Below are 23,308 nucleotides of genomic sequence, written 5' to 3'. Positions count from 1 at the left end.
CTTCTATGCTAAAAAATACCTCATGTACAATAAACTATTACTTTGGTCATTACCTTTTGCTGTTCTGCTACATGTACTTACATTCCGTTTCCCACTACTAACTGGATTGAACTGAAAAGTCATTTGTGATGTGGTGACTGGTACTACAAAAGGTATTTGCACAGTTGTGTCGGTCAGTTGCCTACATCCATTTCTCTTCTCCAACTGACTCACACAGAACCCAAAACAAAATAAACAATGCCCAGTCAAAAACCCCACATGAATGGTCCAGGTTATTCTAACTGAACAATGCTGACTGAGCTCTTTAACTTGGAACAATGCAAACGCATGTGTTCCAAGCACATTTGGGTAGAATTTGAAGGAAGTTAGCTAGGACACAATTCACTCTTACAAAGAAAACTACTTTTTCCATTCCAAAAGGATAATTACCCCTTCTTGTGAGAAAATTCACTGAAGAATAATTTCCAAATAGACCTCCCATAAATATCTACCACAATCATTACGGTTCTGTCCTACGTGTTCTACTCTGTCTCGCTCTTCTCTTTCTTCTTCCACTGAAACTGCAATTATACTTCAGTAGCTGCTAAATTCCTTAGGGATGTCATGGACTTTGAAGTGGAATCCTCTCAAAAATACACCACAGGATGATTTCATCTCTCCACCACAACCCCTGTTGCTGGCAGTAGAGATAACAGCCTTCCCAGCCTATACTTCACCACTTCTTCATATACAACTCTTCATATTGAGGACTGGGTCAGAGATGCTGAAACTTCTTACAGCAGAGGAACCTCTCTCATATCAAAGCAGCTTAATATTAGCGTTCAGTTTTGAAGATACAATGGGATTCAAATTTTTAAAGAGAATTTAGGTGAATGACAGATACTGTTTTCTGTTCTTTAACACCTGAGTGCTTTCTCTTGGAGATGTGCTTTTTAACTAGCTCAAATCTGTAGTACTGTCAAGGGAGCAAGACAGTGGAACAAAAGCCCTCAGGAGCTTTCTTGCTGCAATTAGAGAAGAACATAGTGGGAGACTGCATTTCCCAATGAGATAAACTAAAACTAGTTAGGCAGATACACAGAGATCTGGCAAGGTTTCTATGGGAATGGGATAGTAAAAACAGCCTTAAAAATATATCAATTAAATATTGTTTGATACATGAATATATAGCATTCATAAAGGAACATCCTTTACATTAAACATTGCCAGAGTTAAAAATACACATGGTAGAGTTCCAAAGCTTTCTTGTACAGAAAATGGTGATGCAGCAACTATGCTTTTTAGGCAACTAAGCCTAGTTAGACTGTTTCTCATATCACTGTGTGAACCTGGATGCATAACCACCCAAGTAATACTTCAAAATCATTACCACAACTTCAAGATGATAAAACCCCACACTTATTTAAGAACTTGTTCATGCTAAGATTTTAGCTACTGGAGTAACTGCACTATTAGGTCAATACACAGTTGGTTTGGTTTTTTCAAACTGTATTAAGATGCAGCAATAGGAATCCTATTTCAGATGCATCATGCAACATCTTTCCCCACTCCACACTCCCTGGATCACAGAATTTATAATCACTAAAAAAACTAGGTTGGAAAGGACCTCTGGAGATCTCTAGTCCAAACACTGCTCAAATCAGCGTTATCTTTAAAGTTAGAACAGGTTGCCAAGGGCTGAGTCCACCCAAATTTCGAGTATCTCCCATGACAGAGATTCCACAACCTCTCTAGGCACTTGTTCCACTGCTTACTCTCTTTCACTGTGAAAAATCTTTTCCTTACACCCAGAATTTTATTTGCTGCAACTTGTGATTATTGCCTCTTGTCCTCTTGCTGTGCACCTTGAAGAAAAACCTGGCTCCATGCTCTCTGTAACCTCCATATAAGTTAACAAAAGACAACAATTAGACCCCCTCCTAGCCATCTCTCTAAGCAGAGCAAAACCAGCCTTCTCAGCCTCTCGTCATATCACATATTCCAGGCCCCTATTCATGTTCGTGGTTCTCCTCTGAACTCACTCCAGTTTGCCAGTATCTTGTACTCGAGAAGCCCAAAATCAGACACAGAACTCCAGATGTAGCTTCAGAAGTGCCAAATAGATTGGAAGAATCACTTCACTTGACCTGCTGGCTATGGTCTTGCTAATGCAATCCAGTATGCTTTTAGCCTTTATCTCCACAAGGGCACAACTGCTACTCCATGGTCAACTTGTAAGACCCTCAAGTCCTTCCCTACAAGGTTGTGTCCTAGCCGGTGAGTCTCCAGTCTGTCTGGTTGCCTGGAATTACTTCTGTCCCATGTGCAGGACTCTGCAGTTGACTGCTGAATTTCATGACGTTTCTGTCATCCCATTCCTCCCCTCTTTTGAGACTCTCCAAAGAGCAGCCCTGCTATTCAGTACATAAACTGTTCTCTTATTTCCTGTCATCAACAAACTTGCTGAAGGCACTTTCCATTGCATCACTAACGTCCATGCTGTTAACGAAGACATTAAACTGCATCTGCCCCAGTATGGACCCTTCAGAAATGCCTCTTGTAACCACTTGCTAGTTCAACTCTGAACTGCTGACCACTACTATCCGAGCCAGGCAGCTGAGCTAGTTCTTCACCCAGCTAGCACAGCCCACTATCCAATTTGTATCTCCCCAACTTGCCTAAAGGAATGCAATGGGGCACTGTGTCAAAAGCCTTACTGTAGTCAAAGCAAATGATATCTACTGCTCTCCTGTTGTCCACTCATCTCACCATACAAGACAACCACTCTGGTCAGGCATGATTTGCTACCCTAGATATAGCTTCCAGGAAGGTATCTTCCATAGTCTTCAGTAACTGTAGTGAAGCTGATCACAGTGCAGTTCCCCGGATCCTTCTTCTTTCCGTTTCTGAAGACAGGCATGACATTTGCCTTTTATCTAGTCTTCTGGAAAATCTGAGTTCCACAAATTTTCAAAGATGACAGAGAGTGGCGTAGCACTGATATCAGCCAGCTTCTTCAGCTCCCTTGGATGCATTCTATCTGGTACTGTAGAGTCGTATACGTCATGTTTCCTGAAGTGAACCATAATTTATGCTTCTTATACCTTTGTTAGTATTTCTTTTTTACAAACTCTGCCACCACTAGGCACACAGGCTTTCAAGGCACGAAAGTAGATCTTGCCACTAAACACTGAAGAAAGCGCGGTATTGAGTAACTCAGCTTTTTCCGTATCCTTTGTCTTGAGGTTGCCCCACCATTCAACTACAGGCCTGCTTCATTTGCTTCTGATATAGCTATAAAAGCCATCGCCTTCCCCTTCAATGCTTTGCTAGTTTCCAAAAAAGGTTACTGTGTTAAATTAATACGGCATCTCTTCTGAAAGCTATACTGTGTGAAGACTGGCAGCTTTTATTTATTCAAGTATTTTGCATTCTGAATTCTCATCAAAATAAGGAATCCACAAATTCTACTGGTAGCTCGTTTTAGTCATTAGTTATCCTCAACCTCTGAAACGTGATTTTGTTATAAATGTCAAAGAACGTTTCTTAAAAGAATATTCAAATTTGAAAGTCAAGCTCTCAGAACAGTTTATGTCAAACCACCTATGTAACCTTAATTTGGCTTCCACTGGACATAGCACAACCACCTTTACAAGCTACATAATTGTGTCATGTATTTTTCAAATAAAGGAAGAAAGATTTAGAAAGGAGGTCTGCCAATAAGTCTCTTCCTTCATTTGTTGCAGAAATAGAGAGGTAGCAAAAACATGCAACAAGAGGAGTGCAGAAAGACTGATTTCGTCGCTAAAGCAACCACACATTACTCTGCAGTACTGGATTTTGCAACTCCTGTCACCACAGGATCTCTATGTGATGCTAATTAAAGCAAAATTCTAGAGCTACTTGCATTTAACATCAGGTTTATAAGTGTCTGACTTTTGACCATAGTTCAGAATGTTCACAGTTCAGAATATGCAAAGCTTTTAAGGCAGCATAAACTTCAACAAATGCCTTACCGTTCTCGTGTAAGTAATTGAAAAAAACTTATCTTAGATAGTTCACATGGAATATTCCAAATTATTGAAATTTCTGGTGTTTTACCAAAAATCTTTTTGGTAAAAAAAGATTATTTTTCTAAAAAAAGAGACTTTTTGGTGACTCTCAAACAAAAATTAAAATAATAGCCATTGCAATAAGTGCCGTGGTATGTTCATTAATCTTTGGAAAGCAGACAGATGCTATACTGATAAGCACCAATAAAAGACAGGAATTAATTATTCATTCCATTATCAGCAAAGAATTCAAATCGTATGCAGTAAGTAAGGAACAGGGTTACAGAGACAAGAAGCGAAAAAGAAGACACTGAATTAGCAATTTGCAACCTGAATTCAATCTTTTCTGTGAAGAAAATGTGGCAGGTACCATAGTGAAAAAAGATAGCATGTGATCATGTAATTATGGACTAAATCATAATGTGTGCACACAAAGAAATAAATCAAAGCTCCACAGACAAATGACCTTTTCATTTTGCAACCTTGGATGACAAGACTGAAGATCTAACAACACTGCTTTACCAGCAATTTGTGACAGTAACATTTCAGGGTTGATTCTTAACCAAACTAAAAAAAAACCCAAACCCATCATGTTGCACTAACATGATGATGTGCACATGAATATTCAACAAATTTGGAACCTCTACATCCACTGCACTGATTTCCACCAACAGATCTACTGAGGAGAACATAATTTGTTATTCCATACACAGAGATAGAGTATTTAACCAATGAACGTTCTTCAATACTGTTGAGAGGAAGGGAAAAATGAGAGATTGTTGTGAAATTAGCTTTTATTCCAGATTCTGACATGACCCCTGTTCTACTGAGACAATGAGTTCCCTATCTCCTTGTGGCCAACCCCATGTGTCTGTTTATACTCAGTTCTTCTGACTTATTTTACAGTACAACCTTCCAGAACCAGGAGATGCAGAACCTAAACACAAGACATCATAAGGAAAACTTTAGGAGATGTCATATGTTAGGTTCTAGCAGTTCTCTACCGAATGTATACAAATTGATTTCTCCAACTTGGTTAAAATCATAACAAGCTTTAACAGCACCAATGAAAACAGCTACACCCTTAAAATAAAAACACACCTATCACCACTTTTCCGAGTCCTTAAACTCATGGGAGAAGCCCTAAAACTGTTTTAAAAATGTAGCAAAAGTCTTTTTCAAGTGTTTCTGACTAAAGTTAAAAAAATTTACCTTAACCATACATGACATGAAACAGCTGAATCCAAAGGACTGAGAATCAGCAAACTGAAAATAGGAACTGCAAATCGGATTTTACAAGCATGTATACAGAAAAGTTCCTTGCCTGATTCTGCTGGTCATCTAGGAAAGAGGCTAGTTAAGAATAGCATGACACTGACAGAATCATTTCCAGAACATATTCCTGCCTGTTCTATTTCCCAGGGGTTCCTCAGATAGAAGAAAATAGAAGAAAGCCAGACTAACTTCTCTCAGCCCGGTTATCATCTTTTTCAAGGACCTGAGGACAACTTCAGTTGATACTATATATTCCAGTGCATGGAGGAACCAAAGAATGTAAATTCTTTGTAAATAAAACTTCTGCGGTTTTTCTTTCATTTTGTTTTTGTTTTGTGACAAAGTCACAACATGATAAATATTTAGATGGATTAATTTCAATTTTATGAAAATGATTTTCAATTTACAGTCATTATTTACAGACGAAATGAAATGCACAAGGCAAGAGGTTAAAAAACAATCACCTGGTACTTATTTAAACATACTGAGATGAAGGGTGGTCAATTAATTGGATATTCAATGTAATCAACAGGATAATGTTCAGTTTCCTGATATGCCTGAGACTTTCTGAATGTCCTTAGTGAAGTTTCTTAAGAAACAATCACCAAGAAGAATATCTTCAATGTAACAGTGGTATTTTTACTTAGCTGTTGCAAGGGTAGATTTATTTTAAACTAAACCATAATCTCAAAATGCAATCTTCTATAAAGCTGTTTTTCCAGATTTTTCTTCTTTTTTTTCCAAAAGGAGAAATCTGCAAAAGCAATAGACCTAAACTTACCTTTCCATGATCCACTCTGGCCGAACTACTTTTTCTCCTTTCAATTCTTTTATTTTGGCATTTGGAAGATTTGTGGCAATGATGTGAGTTGTTTTTGATCTGGAATAATACACATGGTATTGGCCTCCATGCAACATCATTAGCCTTCTTAATTCATCAGCTGAGGGATCTATAAAATTAAAACCAGAAATATTCCTGTTTTGTGTCAGCAAATACAGCAAGAAAAACAACTTTAATTAAGAAATACGATGCCATGATCAGAAAGAGTGCAAACCATTGTTTTTCTCCTGAAAAACCTTACTAGTTCTTCAGCGAACAAATCTGAAAAGCATTTCTGAAGTAATGTAGAAAACTGTAGAAAAAAAATCAAGTATTAGATTAACTCACTCATCTTCTCACTAGAGCTTGGGAGAGTAGTTTATACCCAGAAATAATAGAAAAGAATTAATATCAACAGGGTTTAGTAACAGCACAGAACTCCTACTATACAATTCCTGATTTACTAAAGCAGTTAACTCACTGATTCCTTACCACGTTATTCTTCAGTTGTTACAGGGAGCAGAGAATACCTTAAAAACTAACATCTTATCCCCTCAATCACGTTAAAAAGGGTACTTTTTCAAACAGAGGTGGGGAAAAAAAGGCACTGTATTTAGGAACTAGAACCTTGAAGAATACACAAATGCTAGATTCTCACTAAATAAACTGCCTGTATTAAGTAACTGATTCAGATGTATTAATAGTTTAACATGTCCACCTTAAACTTTTTCAGTCCGTTTGAGCCCTGTGCTCAAGCCAGCACTGCTCCGTATCACAGAAGCTGTATGCATCAGTTACGCAATAATCACAACATTCCTGGCATACGTCCCTGAAAAAGGCTTCTGGGAAGTTTCAAAAAGGTTATTAAGCTGCTTTACAGAACCCAGGAGAAATATGAACGTAAGTACAGCAGATTAAAAAATCTTACTCCAGTTAACACGCACTGTCAGTCCATCGCAGACAATGCGTATGTATGTCTTACCTCTTCTCTTGTTCGTCCTTCCACTATTAACGGATTCACCGCCTCAAGCATTACGCCACTCTGAGCAACAAAACCCCAACATATCCACCCAAACATAAAATTAATGCATACACTCCAACTCCAATGCAACCATCAGCAGTTTGGAAAATTAAAAATTTATGTAGGAGTACGGAGGAAGTTAAAAGGTTTCATTTCAAATAAAAAGACCATGGAAAAGTGGAAAACTTTACTATTTGTATCAGTGACCATTCATGTAAATGATATAGTGAACTAATACTTATATTCAGAACCTAAATCTGATTTTATATTTAAAACCTTGATCATGAAATACAAAGGAACATAATATACAAAACATATACAGTAATTGCCATTTATTTACTTAGCTGCAAACTCATGTGTTTTACAGTTCTGTACTCCATTTAGGATGGTAAACAGACTCTAGAACAAAACAGAACAGATCCTTCAAAAAATAAAAGCTTCACCTGTAAAGCCATTGACATAGATGGCGACTCCACTGAAGATACTTGATGAATTTCCATCCCTCTGGTGCTGTATGGCTGAATCTGACCGGAATTGATCCTCCAATTTCTTAACCTTTGCTGACATGTACCCACCCTAGTTTTTAAGTTAAAACAAAACAAAACAAAACTCATGATGTTAGTCTTATTTTCTGAAGTTTACCGAGAGAAACCGGTCAATTATAAGACTGGAAAGGTAAGCAGCATTCCTTCAAATTGATTTTGGTTGACGTACAAAAGACATACTCTTCTTCCAAATAAAAAATAGCAAATCCCCCAACCTAATTTCTTATGTACAAGATAACTGCATCTTGTTACCAACATGGCAAGACTTATTTCATACTTCTTTTATCTTATTCTATAAGAAAAAGATTCTATCTATATAAAAATTCTTACAGAATAAAAAGAAAGAAGAAGAAAGAAATAAGGGAATGATGCAAGTTTCGATGCTAAATTGGAGGCTCATTGCCTAAAGAAACAATGTAGAGAATATTAATTAAAGTCCACGTATTTCCAGTTCTTAAATATACATGAGACAGTAGTATCGTAAATATTTATGTAAATTAGGCACCTCAGTTATTGCTTGTCTGGCTACATAGAATGTACTGGAGACAACTATAAATATTTTTAAAACTATTTAGTTTAGTTTTTGAATGGTGATGTAAAGCTATTCAAGGGTCTGCACATATTAATAATGCAACTTAGTGAACAAAGACTTAAATACTGGGTAATTTTAAAAACATCTTTTTGTCTTTTGAACTTAATTATGTGTTTTCAAATGAAGCAGAAGGGTTAATGTATAGCATGCCTTTAGCATATATAACAAAATTGTAAGCCCTTTTTAACCACAGTGCCATCTACCTCTATAAAAAAAATAAACCACAACAAAAAAGCCACTTGGTTTTGAACATACCCATATTCCCCAGCCATCGCCCTCGCCAGCCCGTTTCCGCCATCCACCCTGCCTCATACTGAAGTTTCTGCATAGAAGAAAAAGGCTTGATCAATTAAATGTTTAGTAACATCATCAGTGGCATTTCAATGATACATTACAGACCATCTACAGATTATCACAAAGATTACATTTTTCAAAGGGCCTCACTGAAGTATATGAGTTATACAGTTAACCTAGAAATGAAAAATAAAAACCCAGTCGCTCAGTTTTGTAGTAATGCACACTGTAGCTCCTGTTATGTACCAAACACCACACATGCACATTTTTTTCTGTTCACACAGAACACAAAAAACTCATTACAATGTTCAGTTTCCGTTACAATTTATTAAATTCTTCCTGTTCATCATACATCTCCTACAAAAAGGAGTAATAAAAGGTTCTTAAATACAATTGCTACTGTTCATGCAAAATATTGCCCGAGTCAGGAACAATCTTTTATTTCTTATTTGATACTATCTATACGGCAGGATGCAGGCAAACATCTCCTGGTACTAGAGACTGGATTAATTTCATGAATGGATTTACAGCTAATCATAAAATGTCCAAACACTTGTTGCTCCAATGCCATACATCACATAAAAGCAAAACCACCAAAGGCATCTTATGTTCAATGAAAAGCTAGTTGTTTAAATGACCTAGTATGATCTATAGCTAGATTTGTGATTTGAGTTTTTCTTTTTTGTTTGTTTGTATTGCCTAATAATAAACAAATATACCCAACCAGCCAAACTGCAGTTTTCCTTTATGCAAGACAATTATCCCTGGACCATGAGCCGTACATAGCAGTGTCCCCAGATGAGCTATTATTTGGCTAGGACAGAACTGGTGGAGAGAAAAAGAAATGTTTTGAACTGTGGCCAGCTGTTCACTGCACCCAAGTGATTCACATTAACTATAGTTGTAACAATGATTTTAAAATATTGATTAATGATGTAATAAGATCATGAGGTCACTGCCTGCTATTACATCTTTCACTTTCTACTCTAACCAGTTCCCTAAATAAAAACACTGTTCTGTCTTTTAGGGCTATCAGCTCTTAAGAGTGTGAGGACAGGACTCTGAAACTAAAAGGAAGAAGATTTAAGCCAGTCACCTTTATTTTATGAATTACCTAATTTCTATTCCTTTATCCTCCATAAAAATGCACAAAACTACAGTTAATTCACAGAAGGAAGTGAACTGTTGTTTTCATCCTTGTCTGCTTTTGAGAAGACACATATTCCCTGGACTATCCATAGCATCGTCCAGTAATGGAGCACAGAAGCTTCACTCAGTCTCCAGCCTACCAGAAAACGCATACAGCTGTGGATGGAGTAAACAATGCATTTTGGTCATTTTTCTATTCTTCTACTGCACTGTTCTGGAGACTGCCTCATTTATCACACTGAAATTTTGTTTCCTCTGAACCTGGCTGAAAGTTGAATTCCAGCTTTTGTCTCAAATCCCTCTTGTTCTACAGCTATCATGCAGGCATACTCTGAAATCCTGTTAAACCACCCTGGATTGTAGGCCAGTTTGATTGCAGAACAAGATACAGCTGCAGGGAAGTTTTCATAAATATGGTCATTTTCATGGAATACCGCAAATATGCCAAATTAGGCAACCAGAGAATTCTAGTCAAAGCAGGTATAACTACCTTGGAAAGACAAGCTTCAGTTGTATGTTTCAGGACCTCTGCAAACACAGGACGATCATGATGCACCTGATTCTATTCTTCTTATATTTGCTGTTTGATACATATTTGATACAAAACCTACACACATTTGAAGATTAATCACATGTCAAGGAGACAAGCTCTACAACAACAACCAAAACAAAGCAACCCCCTGCTCAGGATGTTGTATTTTCACTCTAGGTACCTGCATTTCTTACCCAGAGACCAATTTCCAGGACATTGGGCTTTATGAAATTAATTTTTAGTGGTTTGGATTATGTCTAATAGATACCACAGAACTCTTAAGGAGCAGTGCGAAAAATGAGAGGAGATGAGCTAGATGACCACATGAAATACAAAACTGACTTTTTTCCTGTAGGGGACAATACATACTAGAAATGGTTAGATGATTTCTTTCACATGGAAACTATGTATTTTTCCATCAGCTGAAGTCAACTGTAATTCAAAACTACCACTTCTGGCAAAGAAGTTCTTGGAGAAAACAGAAAAATATAAGTTCAAGAAAAAAAAAGTAATGAAAACATCATCTGGTGGTTTTAGATATTATAGGTATCAAAGAGAGAACAGAATTTTAACTATTGATTACCCTTTCTCCTTCTTAATAGAGGATAACAAAGTCTTTAAGGGTGGCTACAAAAAGGACAGAGGCTCTCTCTTCACAAGGAGCCACATAAAGAGGACAAGAGGCAACAGGTACAAGTTGCACCAGGAGAGGTTTCATCTTGAGATAAGAAAGAAATTTTTTACAATGAGAACAATTAATCACTGGAACAACCTCCCCAGTGACATGGTAGAGCCCTCATCAATGGAGGTTTTCAAACTGCAATTGGACTGGGTGCTAGATAATCTCATCTAGGCTTCCCCACCCATGAAAGGTTGGACTGGACAATCTTTTGAGATCCCTTCCAATCCAGACTGTTCTATGTTTCTAAGTCTATCAAAAAGAAAATCTCATATGAAAAGAAACTCTTACTCTGAAAAAAAAAACCAACCTTGCAAGACTGTATGAAAAGCACAGTATGAGTCACAACAAGAACAGTCTAAGAAAGATGTTTTTTATTCCAAGTTCTTGAGAAGATTGGATTTGACTGGTAGTTACTCTGACTTCTATATAGACAACTTCTTGCTTAAACTAAAATACCTAATGCCTGAAAAACTGGAGAACTGCCTTTATGAGGGTAAGCTTTTCTGAAACCTTGAAACACGTTTAGTTTTTATTCAGGGTACAGGGATGTGAGGAAGAAAGATTTCTAGTCTAAAAGCCACTAGATCACAACACCACAAACAGTGGGGCCAACCAAAATCAGAATCATGGGTATGTGCCTTAGTTTGATTAGAACTAGGTATCAGAAAACCAAAACTACTTTAGGTTAGTGTGTTAAAACCACAACATATCAACTGCTCAAAAGTTGTCTTCCCAGAGCCTGCAAAACTAGAGAAGCTAGTCTGTAATGCCTACTTACAACATCCGATAATGATTTACTATTTCCTTGGCAGATGTGATTTTTGACTCAGACAGTCCACTTAAATTCTAAACACACAAGTTAGGAAGATGGTACTTCAGTGATTACTAGATGCCTCTGGCTCAAGTCTTGAGAGCCATGGATTATTTTCGTAATGCTGATATGAAAAACCTGGGAGACTAATTTCTCCCTTTGTAGTTCCAGGAACTGCATGATGAACCGAGGTTTCTGGACTAAGGAGAATCCCCGCTTCTAAAGAATTGTGTTTACAGTGCGAATTTTTCCTTGAGAAGGAAGATAACCTCTATAGCTGCCTTACTGAAACCTAAGGAAGAAACGAGCATGAGAGACATCTTGCACAGGATATATTAAATCAGAGGAGAAGTTAAGCAAGATTTGAAACATGCTCACTGATTCATGAAATAAGAAATATAAGGATGATATGACACTCTATAGGAATCATGGTGAAGGGATGAGAAAGAGAAATGCTTTGTAAAGAACCCTTGAAGTAGGGCCAGAGAGGGGGGGAGGAAATCAAGACAGGGGACTTAAACACCCATCACAAGCACGCCAATTTCAGACAAAAGTTCATCTTTCTTATGATTATAGTATCCAACTTGTTTCAGAACAGTCTTCTCTTTTTTTCACAAATTCAAGAGCACTAATGAACAGTGACTCAGGGAAAGTGAACCACTATAGTTACTAGTTTTCAGGATATCTCTAGAGCCTGAAGGACAAGCTATAAAGTGACCCTTCACCCAGAGAAAAGCTTTTTAAATACATCGAAATGCTCATACTCTGGACCTCTGAACACAAAGAAATCTTCTGCAATAATTAAAAAAAAATCCCAACAAACCCTGAACTGCACAAAAGCCTGTAGAGGTAGAAATAGCATTCCTAGGAACAGAATCCAAGTTTTTAGTGCAAGAGAAACAACATTTCAAGGGGAAAAAAAAAAAGTAAGAACTCTAGTGACCAAAATTAACATAATTTGTCCCTGCATCTCTTTCTAGACCACATTCAAATGGTAAAATCTTACTGTTCTACGAAATAAGGTTCTTTAACTAAAATTCAAATTTCTATTGGGCGATCCTTTTAAAAATTGAAGAGAAACTAAGAGTTCCGATGCTTTGTACATGACTGGCAGCTCAGAAATACTCAATACAGTCCACTAGGAAAAAGATATGTAACACTGCTTCATAGGCCTGGCATTATACATCGCAATCTGCAAACACTTAATCCTATTATTAAAGACAGATAATCAGAGCCTACAGATCAGGTAATGAAATGTTAAGTCTACATTTTATGAATTCTATAAACATGTCTGTGTGTATAAAAGAGCTGCACAGCAACTGAGATTTCAGATGGCAAAACAAGGAATGTACATGTGAATGTTGATGTTAATATTTGTTTTAATCTCACCTGTTACACACAGTCTGATGCAGGACAGTTATTTCTTTAAAATACTTTAAATACAGGAAGGTGTGTTTGTAAGGCAAGTGGCTTTCCATTATCTTGGGCAGTTGGGATAACACAGATAACAGACAAACATGGACCAAAACCACAGGTATTATGGGGAAAAATGCTTGGGAGCATGAAATTCGTATCTCAATGACTCTGTAAGAAGTGAACATGGATCCTTGTGGGTTTTTTTAATTCCAGGGTCAGTAGTAGTCCTGCCCAAACTTGAGTTGTCTCTTCCATACTCTTCAGCATCTCCTTTATCAGGTATACGGTGCAGAAACATTTCTGCCGCCTCTTCAAGTAGCCAACTCGAATCTGGCAGAATATACACTTTATGGCTCTATACAACAGGAAAGCATATGAACTATATCCATAGACAAAATGAGGCTGCACTGTGACTCAACAAAAAACCCTGCCAAACTTCTGTCTAAATACATGGCACAAATCACTTCTAATCTAGACAATCCAATTTCAGGTAACTGAAAGCTGAGTGAAAGTGTAACACATTGTAGCAGCTATTTTGCATTTCTGACCAGAACGAACAACCCTCAATGTCCTGTAATGCAGAAGAACTTGATTTAATTACCATATTCAAACACCACAAGTCTTATTCTTGAAGGTGTAACTCTACTGCTAACAGAAGTATGGTATCTTGGGCCACTGCTAATGAGTATCAGAATCTTTTGCTTGAACTGTAGATTGAATCCATCCCAGCTCAGCAGGGCTTAAAAGTTGTTTCCATGAAGTGGGTATTTTGTGGCCTGTTTGAGTTTCATGAATCTACATTCCAGCTCCCACATGAAACTCACTGCCCTACTGGGCACCAGTCTGTAAGCTCTTTGAGGAAAGAACTGTCTTACGTGTTTACACATTTCTCAGCACAAGAGACCTTGGCTGAGTCTTCTGGAAAAGAGCTGCTGCTACAGTGTCTAAAGCCTTTTTCTACCACGTATTGAAAAGCTCAGAACCCAGCAAAAGAACTTAAAAATAAAAAGATAGTTCAAAACTTTTTTAAAGATACTGTATTTTTAAATTCCTGTGATTTTACACACTTCAGAGTTAACGCTATTCCATATTAAAATGAACTAATTAGTATGTTGCAAAGCAACTGAATTTTATTCTAGGTGGGAAAAAACCTCTCAGGGTGAAGTTTCATAAGATGGTTGAGTAAATGTGATGGCTGACTGCCACCAAAAGGGATGGTTCTGCTCTTCAACCTCAGCCAGCCTCACTCACAGGCTTTATCCCTTCCTCCCAACCTCTGCACTACCTCCGAACTCACATGACCCCCATATTCATACTGATGCTATGTGCAATTCAGCTCACTAAGTCAACAGAAAATTGCCATAATTTTATGGGTTAGTTTCCTGCCAGTTCAGCAAGCTGAACTGACTCACAAAAGCAGCAGACAAAGCCAAAAAAAGCAGACAGGCCAGAAAAAAAAAGAATGTATGGGACCATTCCTTTCATTACCAGTCAGATCTTAAGATTATCTTAGCCATTTGTAGAAACTGACTTTCAGGGTCACGGCTATAACCAACTAGCTGTGGTGTAAATATGGATACAGAGCTGCAATGAGCTAGTTATTCGTCACTAACTGGCCCTGCTTATGGTCCCGTCCCCCTCCCCTCCCCCCCAATAAACAAGAGGGGTAGGCTACTTCATCTTTTCCATAGGGTAAGAGTTTTCAGATAAAGTTACAATCAAACAGCCCCCCATCTTAGGCCACATGTGCCCATAGGATAATTACTTTTAACTACAAGCACCTGATTTTACAGGGTCAACCAGCAAGTTCTGTTTTGCAGTTCAATCTTTGATGATATTTTAAAGCAACAGAAATGAAATTAGCTGAAGGACACTTGAAAAAGTCTGTCCCCAAAAACACTCAACACAACACCCGTCTTCTGTGAGTAAACCTAAGAGTATAAATTAGGAAACAACAATCATTAAAATCCTGGGCAAATTAAATATTATACACAAACCTGTAAGTGCGTGTGAGAAATTCAGAAATAGTATTCTTCTAAAATATGCACATCCATGGCATTTGCTAGAAAGGTGAAATACCATAGGACCCACATAAAGCATGGAAGAATCCAAGTCCTTTAGAATCAACTCCTTATGTGTAGATGACTATTCTGTGTTCCATGCATACTTTCATTCGAGCTTGACAGCAAAGAAATGCTACTCTGAACTTCAGTTCAATCACTCCCCCAGAAAGACACAGGAACTCTTTGCTCAACTAATACAGTTTCCAAACTGACTATTTTTGCAACTCAAAATGGTCTTTATTTCGCATCAGTTTACGTTAACATCAAGGACTTTACATACAAGTAACAACTTAGATATAAATTTCTTTTGCTGGTGAATCATCACAATGACCTAAAGCAGTTGTACAGCAGGCGACCATTTATATGACAGCTGTTCAGGACAAAAGTGTTTAGACCTTTTCACAACTGACATGGAGTCTGGGACAGACAATTGTTTTAATTGTCACAACTTAAGGAACCATGAGCACGAGGTACAGAAAACAGCATCACTGCACAGTCTGCACCAACTTTGAGCAATCTGTTTTCAAGAAGATACTCTTTTTGCTTTTATACATGGCATTTGAGATGGTTAGTTCTTTGAAAAATAGCAAGCCAGATTCAATTTGAGACCAACTGTCAATGTTTCATTCCCCTCTAGGAATAACACTCAGTAGCAGCTACAGTCCATTTAGAGCTTGTCACAAATAGTGGTTTAACTTGGTTGAATTCTTCTTCTGCTCACAAAAGACTCTGGCTTCAGTTTCAACATTTCTGCATTTTTTGGCAAAGTTTCCCCTTGCCTCCTTCAGAGTTCCTCAGTGATGAGTGGCTCTTCTTCCTAAATTTTCATTGTTATATTTAACCACGTAGCTCAATTCACTTTTTAGTTCAAATATCACCTGTTTGATATAACCATACTTATTGCCACAATACGCTGGCAAGTCTCAGCACACTTCAGCTATCGGCTTCATTATTGCTCTTCTGTACTTATGTTCTTTTGGGGCTTCAACCTCAAGAGGACTTGGCACACTCACAATCTTTATGCCAGCTTCTAAATGCCTAGATTCCAGAATAAAATCCATTAAGTAAAATCAGAATAAGAAGCACAGCTTGTGGAGTTAGGATTCTCAATAGCAACACAGTGAATGGACTGTAAACCACCAAAAGGAAACTTTCTCTTGGACTTGAGTATCTGAAACAATAAACAAGATGACCGTATGAGTTGGGTAGTCTTTCTTTAAGCCCCTATGTTCAGCTGTCTATAGTATTTGAGAACAGAGAACTGTATTACTCTTTTCTTTGAGAAGGAAGAGTGGGATGTTCATTTTTCTACCTAATAAATCAGTAAGAATTTGTTTAGGAAGTTTTTAGTTTGTGCAATCCTCAGTCTGATGACAATCCAGTCCCACAACTTGTGTCTTAAACAAGAAACCTATGCTGAGGTGCAGGTCAAGCAGTCGGTAGGTAGCATAAGTAAACCATCACCTCTCCTCCCAAATAATGGAAAGAGTTGCTGCTGCTGAATGATTTAGGACTTCCGAAGACTTCCTAGGCACAACAGAAGGAAGTGACCTTGTAAAGCTAAAGAAAAACTTCACAAGGCAGAAAAAGTAGGTAAGTAGCGGTATAATCGATCAAAATAAATAACCGGAAATTTTTCATGAGGTGATCAAAGCAAGGAATCTGTAAATGCTCTGAATTTTTTAACACCAAATTCAGAGGAACTGTGTCGGTGAAAACCTCACATACACTACCTTCAGCTTCCCCAGATTCCCTAGACTTCAGGCCAGCAGACTGGCGAAATCTTGTCAAGAGACTAAATATTTTTAATTGATTTTATATATATGTTTCTGTATACATGTGCGTGTATATATGTGTGTTTGTGTGTGCACACATGTGAAACAAATCTGCTCTCTGAGCCAATGCTCTACCTAATGTAATGAGATGGCACTACTTCTTCTCTACAAGTTATTTTTTTTTTTCAGAAGTGCCCAAGGCAGTTGTGCTTTATGCTCAACTCCACGTCACTGGTGTACACTGAGCAGGTTCTGATCAGGCCAGGCTTTTTGCGGAAAAAGAAGCAGCGAGACATCCACTTTGCAAATCTCAAGTGGTAGCTGATGCCAGATACTAAGGAGGACCATCTCCCTATTCACGTACAGGCAGCACTGAACACATATGGCAGCAAAATTCTAAGAACACAAGTAACTTTACTAGCAAAAGTACTGATGATTACAGATGTAGATTTTCTGTTCATAGAAGCTTTTGAATGACATTACTTAATTCCAACTGACATTGCATAGTCATGTTCCCAAATGTTTTTCTGGATTTGCCTTTGAAACTCTCAAAGCTGCAAAATCTTTTTTGAAGTAAAATCTTCACAAGATATGCCTTCTATGCTTAGCCTTGAAGTTTTAAACTTCTACTCAAGTTTTCTACATCTTTCGTTAGTCCATGGATATTACTTTTATCATCAACTCTGATCAACAAGACTAGGAGGAATCAGCTGAAACTAGTAAAAGGAGAAATCAAAACAAATGGAAATATTTTTTCATCTGTTGCCTAGTTTATTCGTGGATTCTCTGACACAGGACACCAAGGATGCTAGAAGTCCACATGGGCTGGACACATGAATACAATAAAAAGCCATTAAAGATTGTGTTCTGGTTGGGTTTTTTTTTTTCTTTTTTTTTTTTTCTTGGTAACAAACTACAGGAACTCAGAATATAAAGGCAAAGCATCTCAGTATGTTTCTTTACTATTACCTAGGTGAACTTTTGATCTGTTCCAATATATTCTCATTTCCTCCTAGACTTAGAGGAGAGTGAAGAGACAGAGTACAGTGTTTCTGTGTCTTCCTGGAAAAACATAGTTTTAAGTTCTTAGGACAAAACAGAAATGCTGTAATTCTTTAGGATCCCTAAATAGAACTCAAATCTAAATTGCATTCTTGGCCTGAAGTGGTTTTAAGTTAGTATTTTAAGTACCTCTGACATCGAAAAAACAGCATTACACTGCTACTTAGTGGAGACAGATTGATAAAAAAAGGCCACAGAAGAAAAATGGCCTACCCCAGCCAAACATAATGTTTGTAGAACTTAGGTTAAAAACTGACGTAGAAATTATGGGAATCATTATGGAGGGGAAACCCTTCAACTTTAAATTCCTGATCAGCCAGAAATTAGAGTGAAGAGTCATTACCCCTCCCCCCCGATGTTTGTTTTATAAGAGGATTCTCAGAACTGCTTGCCAAATAATGCAACTTCAGCATGGAAGTCTAGGAAATAGTAACTGAAAAGCCCCTCGCTACAGTTTCCCAATGCTCTAATGTTTCCTGAAAACAACAGGCAGATTCAGAAACCAGGAACAGTATCCTTTCAATACAGACCATTAATTTAGTTCTTTACTTCAACTGGGAATTGCATTCAAAAGCACAAAATGGTAAAATATGTTTACTTTACTTGGTAAACGGCATTAATCATTTACCTTACATGCCACAAGGTCATTGGCTTTCCTATTCCTAAAAATTACCAGCGATTTCATTACTTCCTTTAAGCAGCAATAGTTCCTAGGTTTCCAAAGTGATGTAAGTGAGTACAACCATTTGTCCAAGGTGCTGACTCATCATGCTCTGGACTAACAGCTGATCTGAGTCACCTCAAAAAGATGAAGTCATGGACACGGTGGACAGAACTTTATTTTACTTTGGATATTCACTGACAACTAGAACATGACCAAAAATATTAGCAACAGTCCCCAGAATCCTGCCAAAATATACCACATACCTCACCCTGCCAGAATACTGCCAGCCTCTAAGTCAATATGGAAAAAGCTTACAGCAGTTCTCAGCCTTACTCTGCGCATTTTCAGCACTGCTTTCACATTTTGGCATTCAAACCAATTCACCTGCATTTGCAAGAATGACTCTGCAACGTACCTGAGCAGTGTCTTCTCCTAAGCAAAATTAGCTTTCTCTTTTTCAGGATTATTTGCTTAGAAATCAAGAAGCTGAAAAGGTCTGCATGAAATCAAGCACACCAAATAAGGAGGTTACAGGCGATAATTTCCTTACGTTGGGATTTGGTTAAAGTATTTATAAATAGCTAGGAAGAGAAAGCAAAACCAACACAGAAGAGTGAACGACAATATGGCTAAGCTTTACTTATGCAAGCAACTAAATTTTGAAACAGCAACTTCAGCACTATTAAGTAGGTAGAATGCCAATTGGGAGACCTGAAGCTTTGAGGTAGGAAGAGAGGCCTGTGTCCCCCGCTCTGTTCCCAAAAATATAATTACTTTCCCTGAAAGCTAACACTGACTTTCAGGGACCATAGTCTGCTTAGGCATTTACAGCAAAGAATATAGAAGATGAAACAATCCTTTCTACGGGTATACCAAACTAAAAGCATCTTCTAGATTAATTTAACAGTCACAGATTTCCTTAACTACAGCAGCAGCAGTCCTTCAGCTAGTTTTGAAAATACAAGCCACAGGAATGGAAGTTATCATCGCTGCCCAGAATTTAAAGTCGTTCTACACATCCACCTCTCTTCCACTGAAAAATGAGAAAGAAGAAGGGTTTCCTAATTCTGACTTCTATCTTACGAGCACCAGTTATTCCAAATGAAATACAGAAGCCAGGGGACCACAGACATAGGAGGCCCTCCTCCCTAAAAACATTTGTGTCTCCAATTAAAACGCTGTCTGGTTTCCACAACAGAGCAGAAAGCTGCTCTCAGGAAGAAGCATTAGGCAAATTTATCTCTTAAAAAAAAAAAAAGGCACTTGCACAAGTATACTATATTAGACATGCTTTTTTGCATCCATTTAGATTTGCTCCCTTACTTTCAACTTTCTTTGTAACTCTATGCCCACTCTCCTTTCTATTTGCTTCCAGTTTTTCCTCATTTCGCTGTGCTTAGGTAAACACTATCACCAAATTAATCTACACTGTATTCTTGAGGGAGGGTTTCAACATTTGGGTATTTAGCTCCCTTGTTATATCTATACCAGCCAAAGATGTTGCTAAGAGCTGACAGAGATCTCAGTGATAATATACACCTTTAATTAAAACAGAAAAATATTCAATACAAAAAAAATTTCTCTTCATGAAATAAAAACATTAGCTAACAAATTAAATGGGGAAACGTCAGGGTCAGGCAAGCCATTCTTTTCCTGTTTGTCCTGAACAACTGATTTATTAAAAAAAAAAAAAAAGTCTGTGTAATCATACTATTTTTTTTCTACCTACTCAAATCCAGGTTTCTGTGTTTGAATCATTCTTACTTTTTTAAAATCTCTCTAGTACCTGAAAGGGGATGATAGAAACATGGAAAATTTGCCATGAAACTTCTTTATAAAAAGACATCTGGGTCAAGAGATCAGAAAAGACTAATCAAAACCAGCACTCGGTTCCAACACACTATCACTGCATCAGAACAGGCTGTGACTAAGGAAGAGTACATACATGCTATCCAGAAAGATGCACTGGTGCTACGTTTGAAAGGCCAATGGCTGAATAATGTACTGAAGACACGTATACTGTACACAAAAAAATGTACAACCAGTTTACTATCAAGGGCTGAAATATGCTAATGTATTTTTTCTATTAGAGCTTTACTTTTAAAACCATCTATATTCAAGTAGTTAAACATCAGGGAGTCACAAGGCAGGTGTCTGCACTGTGCCTCTACTAATACTGTCCTACCAATGACCTCCAGTCTGACAGCTTGGGATTATTTACTAACAGGGATTTGGTACCTTGTCCAGTGGAAGAAGTGGAAAGACCAATATGGTGGGAATGGGTAATAGCTACACGCTTGAAATAAGATGGCAAAGAATTTGTCAGAGATCTAGGTTTCTGTGTTAAATGTCATAAACAGTAAGACAGAACTATCCCAGAAATAAATTTTAACTATAACCTCTTGCAACTAATGGTAATTAGGCAAGTGTTTAAAACATTTCTATCTGAGCAACAATAGCATCTAAATGAATAAAAAATTCAGACTGTAAAATTACAATCCCTTGTTTTTGCTTCTTTGGGCTACAGCATCAGATTTGAGATTGGACTTGGATTTTAAATCAAGATGCAGAACACACATCAACTTGGCTTTTCATGAAGAAAATCTCTCATTAACACAAGCAGAGTATTCACAGCCCTGTCATTCCGAGGACTTTGATTTTAAAGCATCAGAAATAATAGAATACTACAGCATACAACACACGCGTTTCTTACCAAAAAATTGCGTGCTTGTGATATTATCTTTCTCTTCCTTCTTAAGGTTAACACGCTATTACCGTGCATCTCCCATCAGGGGCTTTTTGCTCAGTATCGCAGGTCAAACCAATGGTAAATATACAGCAAAACGCATCAACATTCGATGGGGAAGAGGCGAAGCAGCATCGTCGATCGCATTCATCCCTCGGTGTTTGTACGCACAGGCTCGCTTATCACGCACAGGTCCTCCTCCTCCCCGCACACGGGTTATACCCGCCACTATTGCTCAGCAAATACAAGTTGTGACAAACACGATGGAAAACCGCAGGGTTTTTTTGGTACACGCTGCTACAGCCCAGCCCCGCGGCGTGCCAAAGTGGGCAAGGCTGCACCAGGGCTTGGGCTTCCCTCCCTCCTCCTCCTCCTCCTCCTCCAACCCATTTCCCTGCAATGACCCCTTGGCTGGCAACGCACCGGCGGCACCGCTCCGGCTCTGCCTGGGGAGCCGTGTTGTGTCTGCGGCGAAGGCCCCATGTGACTGACTGACTGACTGACAGACAGACGTACGCACGCAGCGGTGCGGCGGCCGGGCGACGCGGGGGGGAACAGTGAAGGCCGGGCTGACCCAGACACGCACATACCTGGCACACCCGCGCCAAGTTGCGGGGCGCGCGCGCACTCGCGCCCGCCCGCCGGCGCGCGCCCGCCCGAGGGGCCCGGCCCCCACCCCCCACGCGCCAGCCCCCCGCGCCGGTTACATAACCCTGCGCACCACCCTCCCTCTCCCCTTCCCCCCCACTCCCCTCCCCGAGACCCGCCGAGCCCCCGCGCCGGGGAAGGGCTGCGGCGCAGGGCCAGGCCGCGGGCCCTGGGAGGGGCCGCGGGCCCCGGGCAGGAGCCGCCGGCCCCGCCGCCCCGCCTCAGGCTGCTCCTTCCTTCGCCCCCCCACCCCGAGCCGCCCCCCGCACGGGGGCGCGCTCGCTAGCGCCGGGCGGCCATGGGGGAAGGGGAAGGTGTCGCGCCGTGAGGGGGAAGGCGCCTGCTCCGGCAGCCCCCCGCCGTCGCTCACCTTTCGTCGCGTCCCAGGCGCACATTCCGCCCTGCTGGGCCGTGGGGGGAGGGGGGGGTGTTTCACATGGCGGCTCCCCCCCCGGTACGGACGCAGGCAACCACCGCCTCCTGCCCGCCTTCCTCCTCCTCAGCTCTCAGCGCCGGCCGCGCTCTCGCTCTCTCTCCCTCCCTCCCTCCTTCCCTTTCCCTCCTTCCTTCCTTCCTTCCTCCCTTCTCTCCCCCCTCCTTCTCCTCCCCCTCTCGGTGTCCCCAGCAGCCAGCCCCTCCCCCTCTCCCCCCCCCCCCCGCCCTTCCTGCGAGCGCGTCACGAGAGTCTCGCGCCACCAACCGCCGCTCGGTCAACAAGCGGCGCGCGCGCGCCCCTGGGGCGCCCCCTAGCGGTCGGCGCCCCGCGGAAAGTCGCGCGCGGCGGCGGCGCTGCCGAGAGGGCCGGGGAAGCGGCTCACCCCGGCCACGTGACGGGCGGGGCGGGGCACGGCGCGAGCGGCTCGCGAGCCGCTCCGCCTTGGGTGGGCTGCGGAGGGCGCGGGGCGGCGGCGCCCCCTGGCGGTCCGAGGGGTGCGCCGCAGGAAGCGGGCCCGGTGGGGGGATGCGGGTTCTGCTGCTGCTGCAGCGGCGGGGCGGGCCGGCGTTTTCACACAGGGACGGGACGGGGGCGGAGAGGATCGTTGTGCCGAGGGTTAGCCCGGCCCTCCCGCTTCAGGGGGCCGCAGGAAGCCGTCGGCTGGCTGAGCGGCCGGCGGAGGCGAGCGCGCTCGCCCGCCTTCCCGCAGTGCGGCCGCGTCTCCCGTAAGCGCGGCAGGCGGCGGG

General features: G+C 40.3%; 1 protein-coding gene across 11 annotated transcripts in view; it reads right to left on the bottom strand.

The window, feature by feature from the left end:
• The window catches only part of REV1 (REV1 DNA directed polymerase), a 63,872-nt gene extending 41,147 nt beyond the window's left edge, over positions 1-22,725 (bottom strand). For 7 of the 11 annotated variants that reach the window (XR_008464474.1, XR_008464476.1, XM_054188480.1 and 4 more), the window contains exons 1-5: positions 22,497-22,725; positions 21,446-21,706; positions 8,540-8,606; positions 7,591-7,723; positions 6,088-6,256 (exon numbers count right to left, since the gene is read on the bottom strand). Coding sequence is in view for 5 of the 11 variants with exons in the window: in XM_054188480.1 (XP_054044455.1) it covers positions 6,088-6,256; positions 7,591-7,723; positions 8,540-8,596 (359 nt within the window). In the remaining 6 variants the exon portion in view is untranslated. Of the gene's footprint in view, positions 1-81; positions 3,052-6,087; positions 6,257-7,590; positions 7,724-8,539; positions 8,607-21,445; positions 21,707-22,496 lie in introns of those variants that run through there. The other 4 variants (XR_008464477.1, XR_008464475.1, XR_008464478.1 and 1 more) reach the window with 4 other exon arrangements.
• Between the last annotated feature and the right edge of the window lie 583 nt (positions 22,726-23,308).

This window comes from Rissa tridactyla, chromosome 1, assembly GCF_028500815.1.
Source record: "Rissa tridactyla isolate bRisTri1 chromosome 1, bRisTri1.patW.cur.20221130, whole genome shotgun sequence".
In the NCBI taxonomy this organism is placed as follows: Eukaryota; Metazoa; Chordata; class Aves; order Charadriiformes; family Laridae; genus Rissa; species Rissa tridactyla.
Note: the sequence above shows the minus strand (reverse complement) of the source record. Positions and strands in the feature narration are given on the sequence as shown.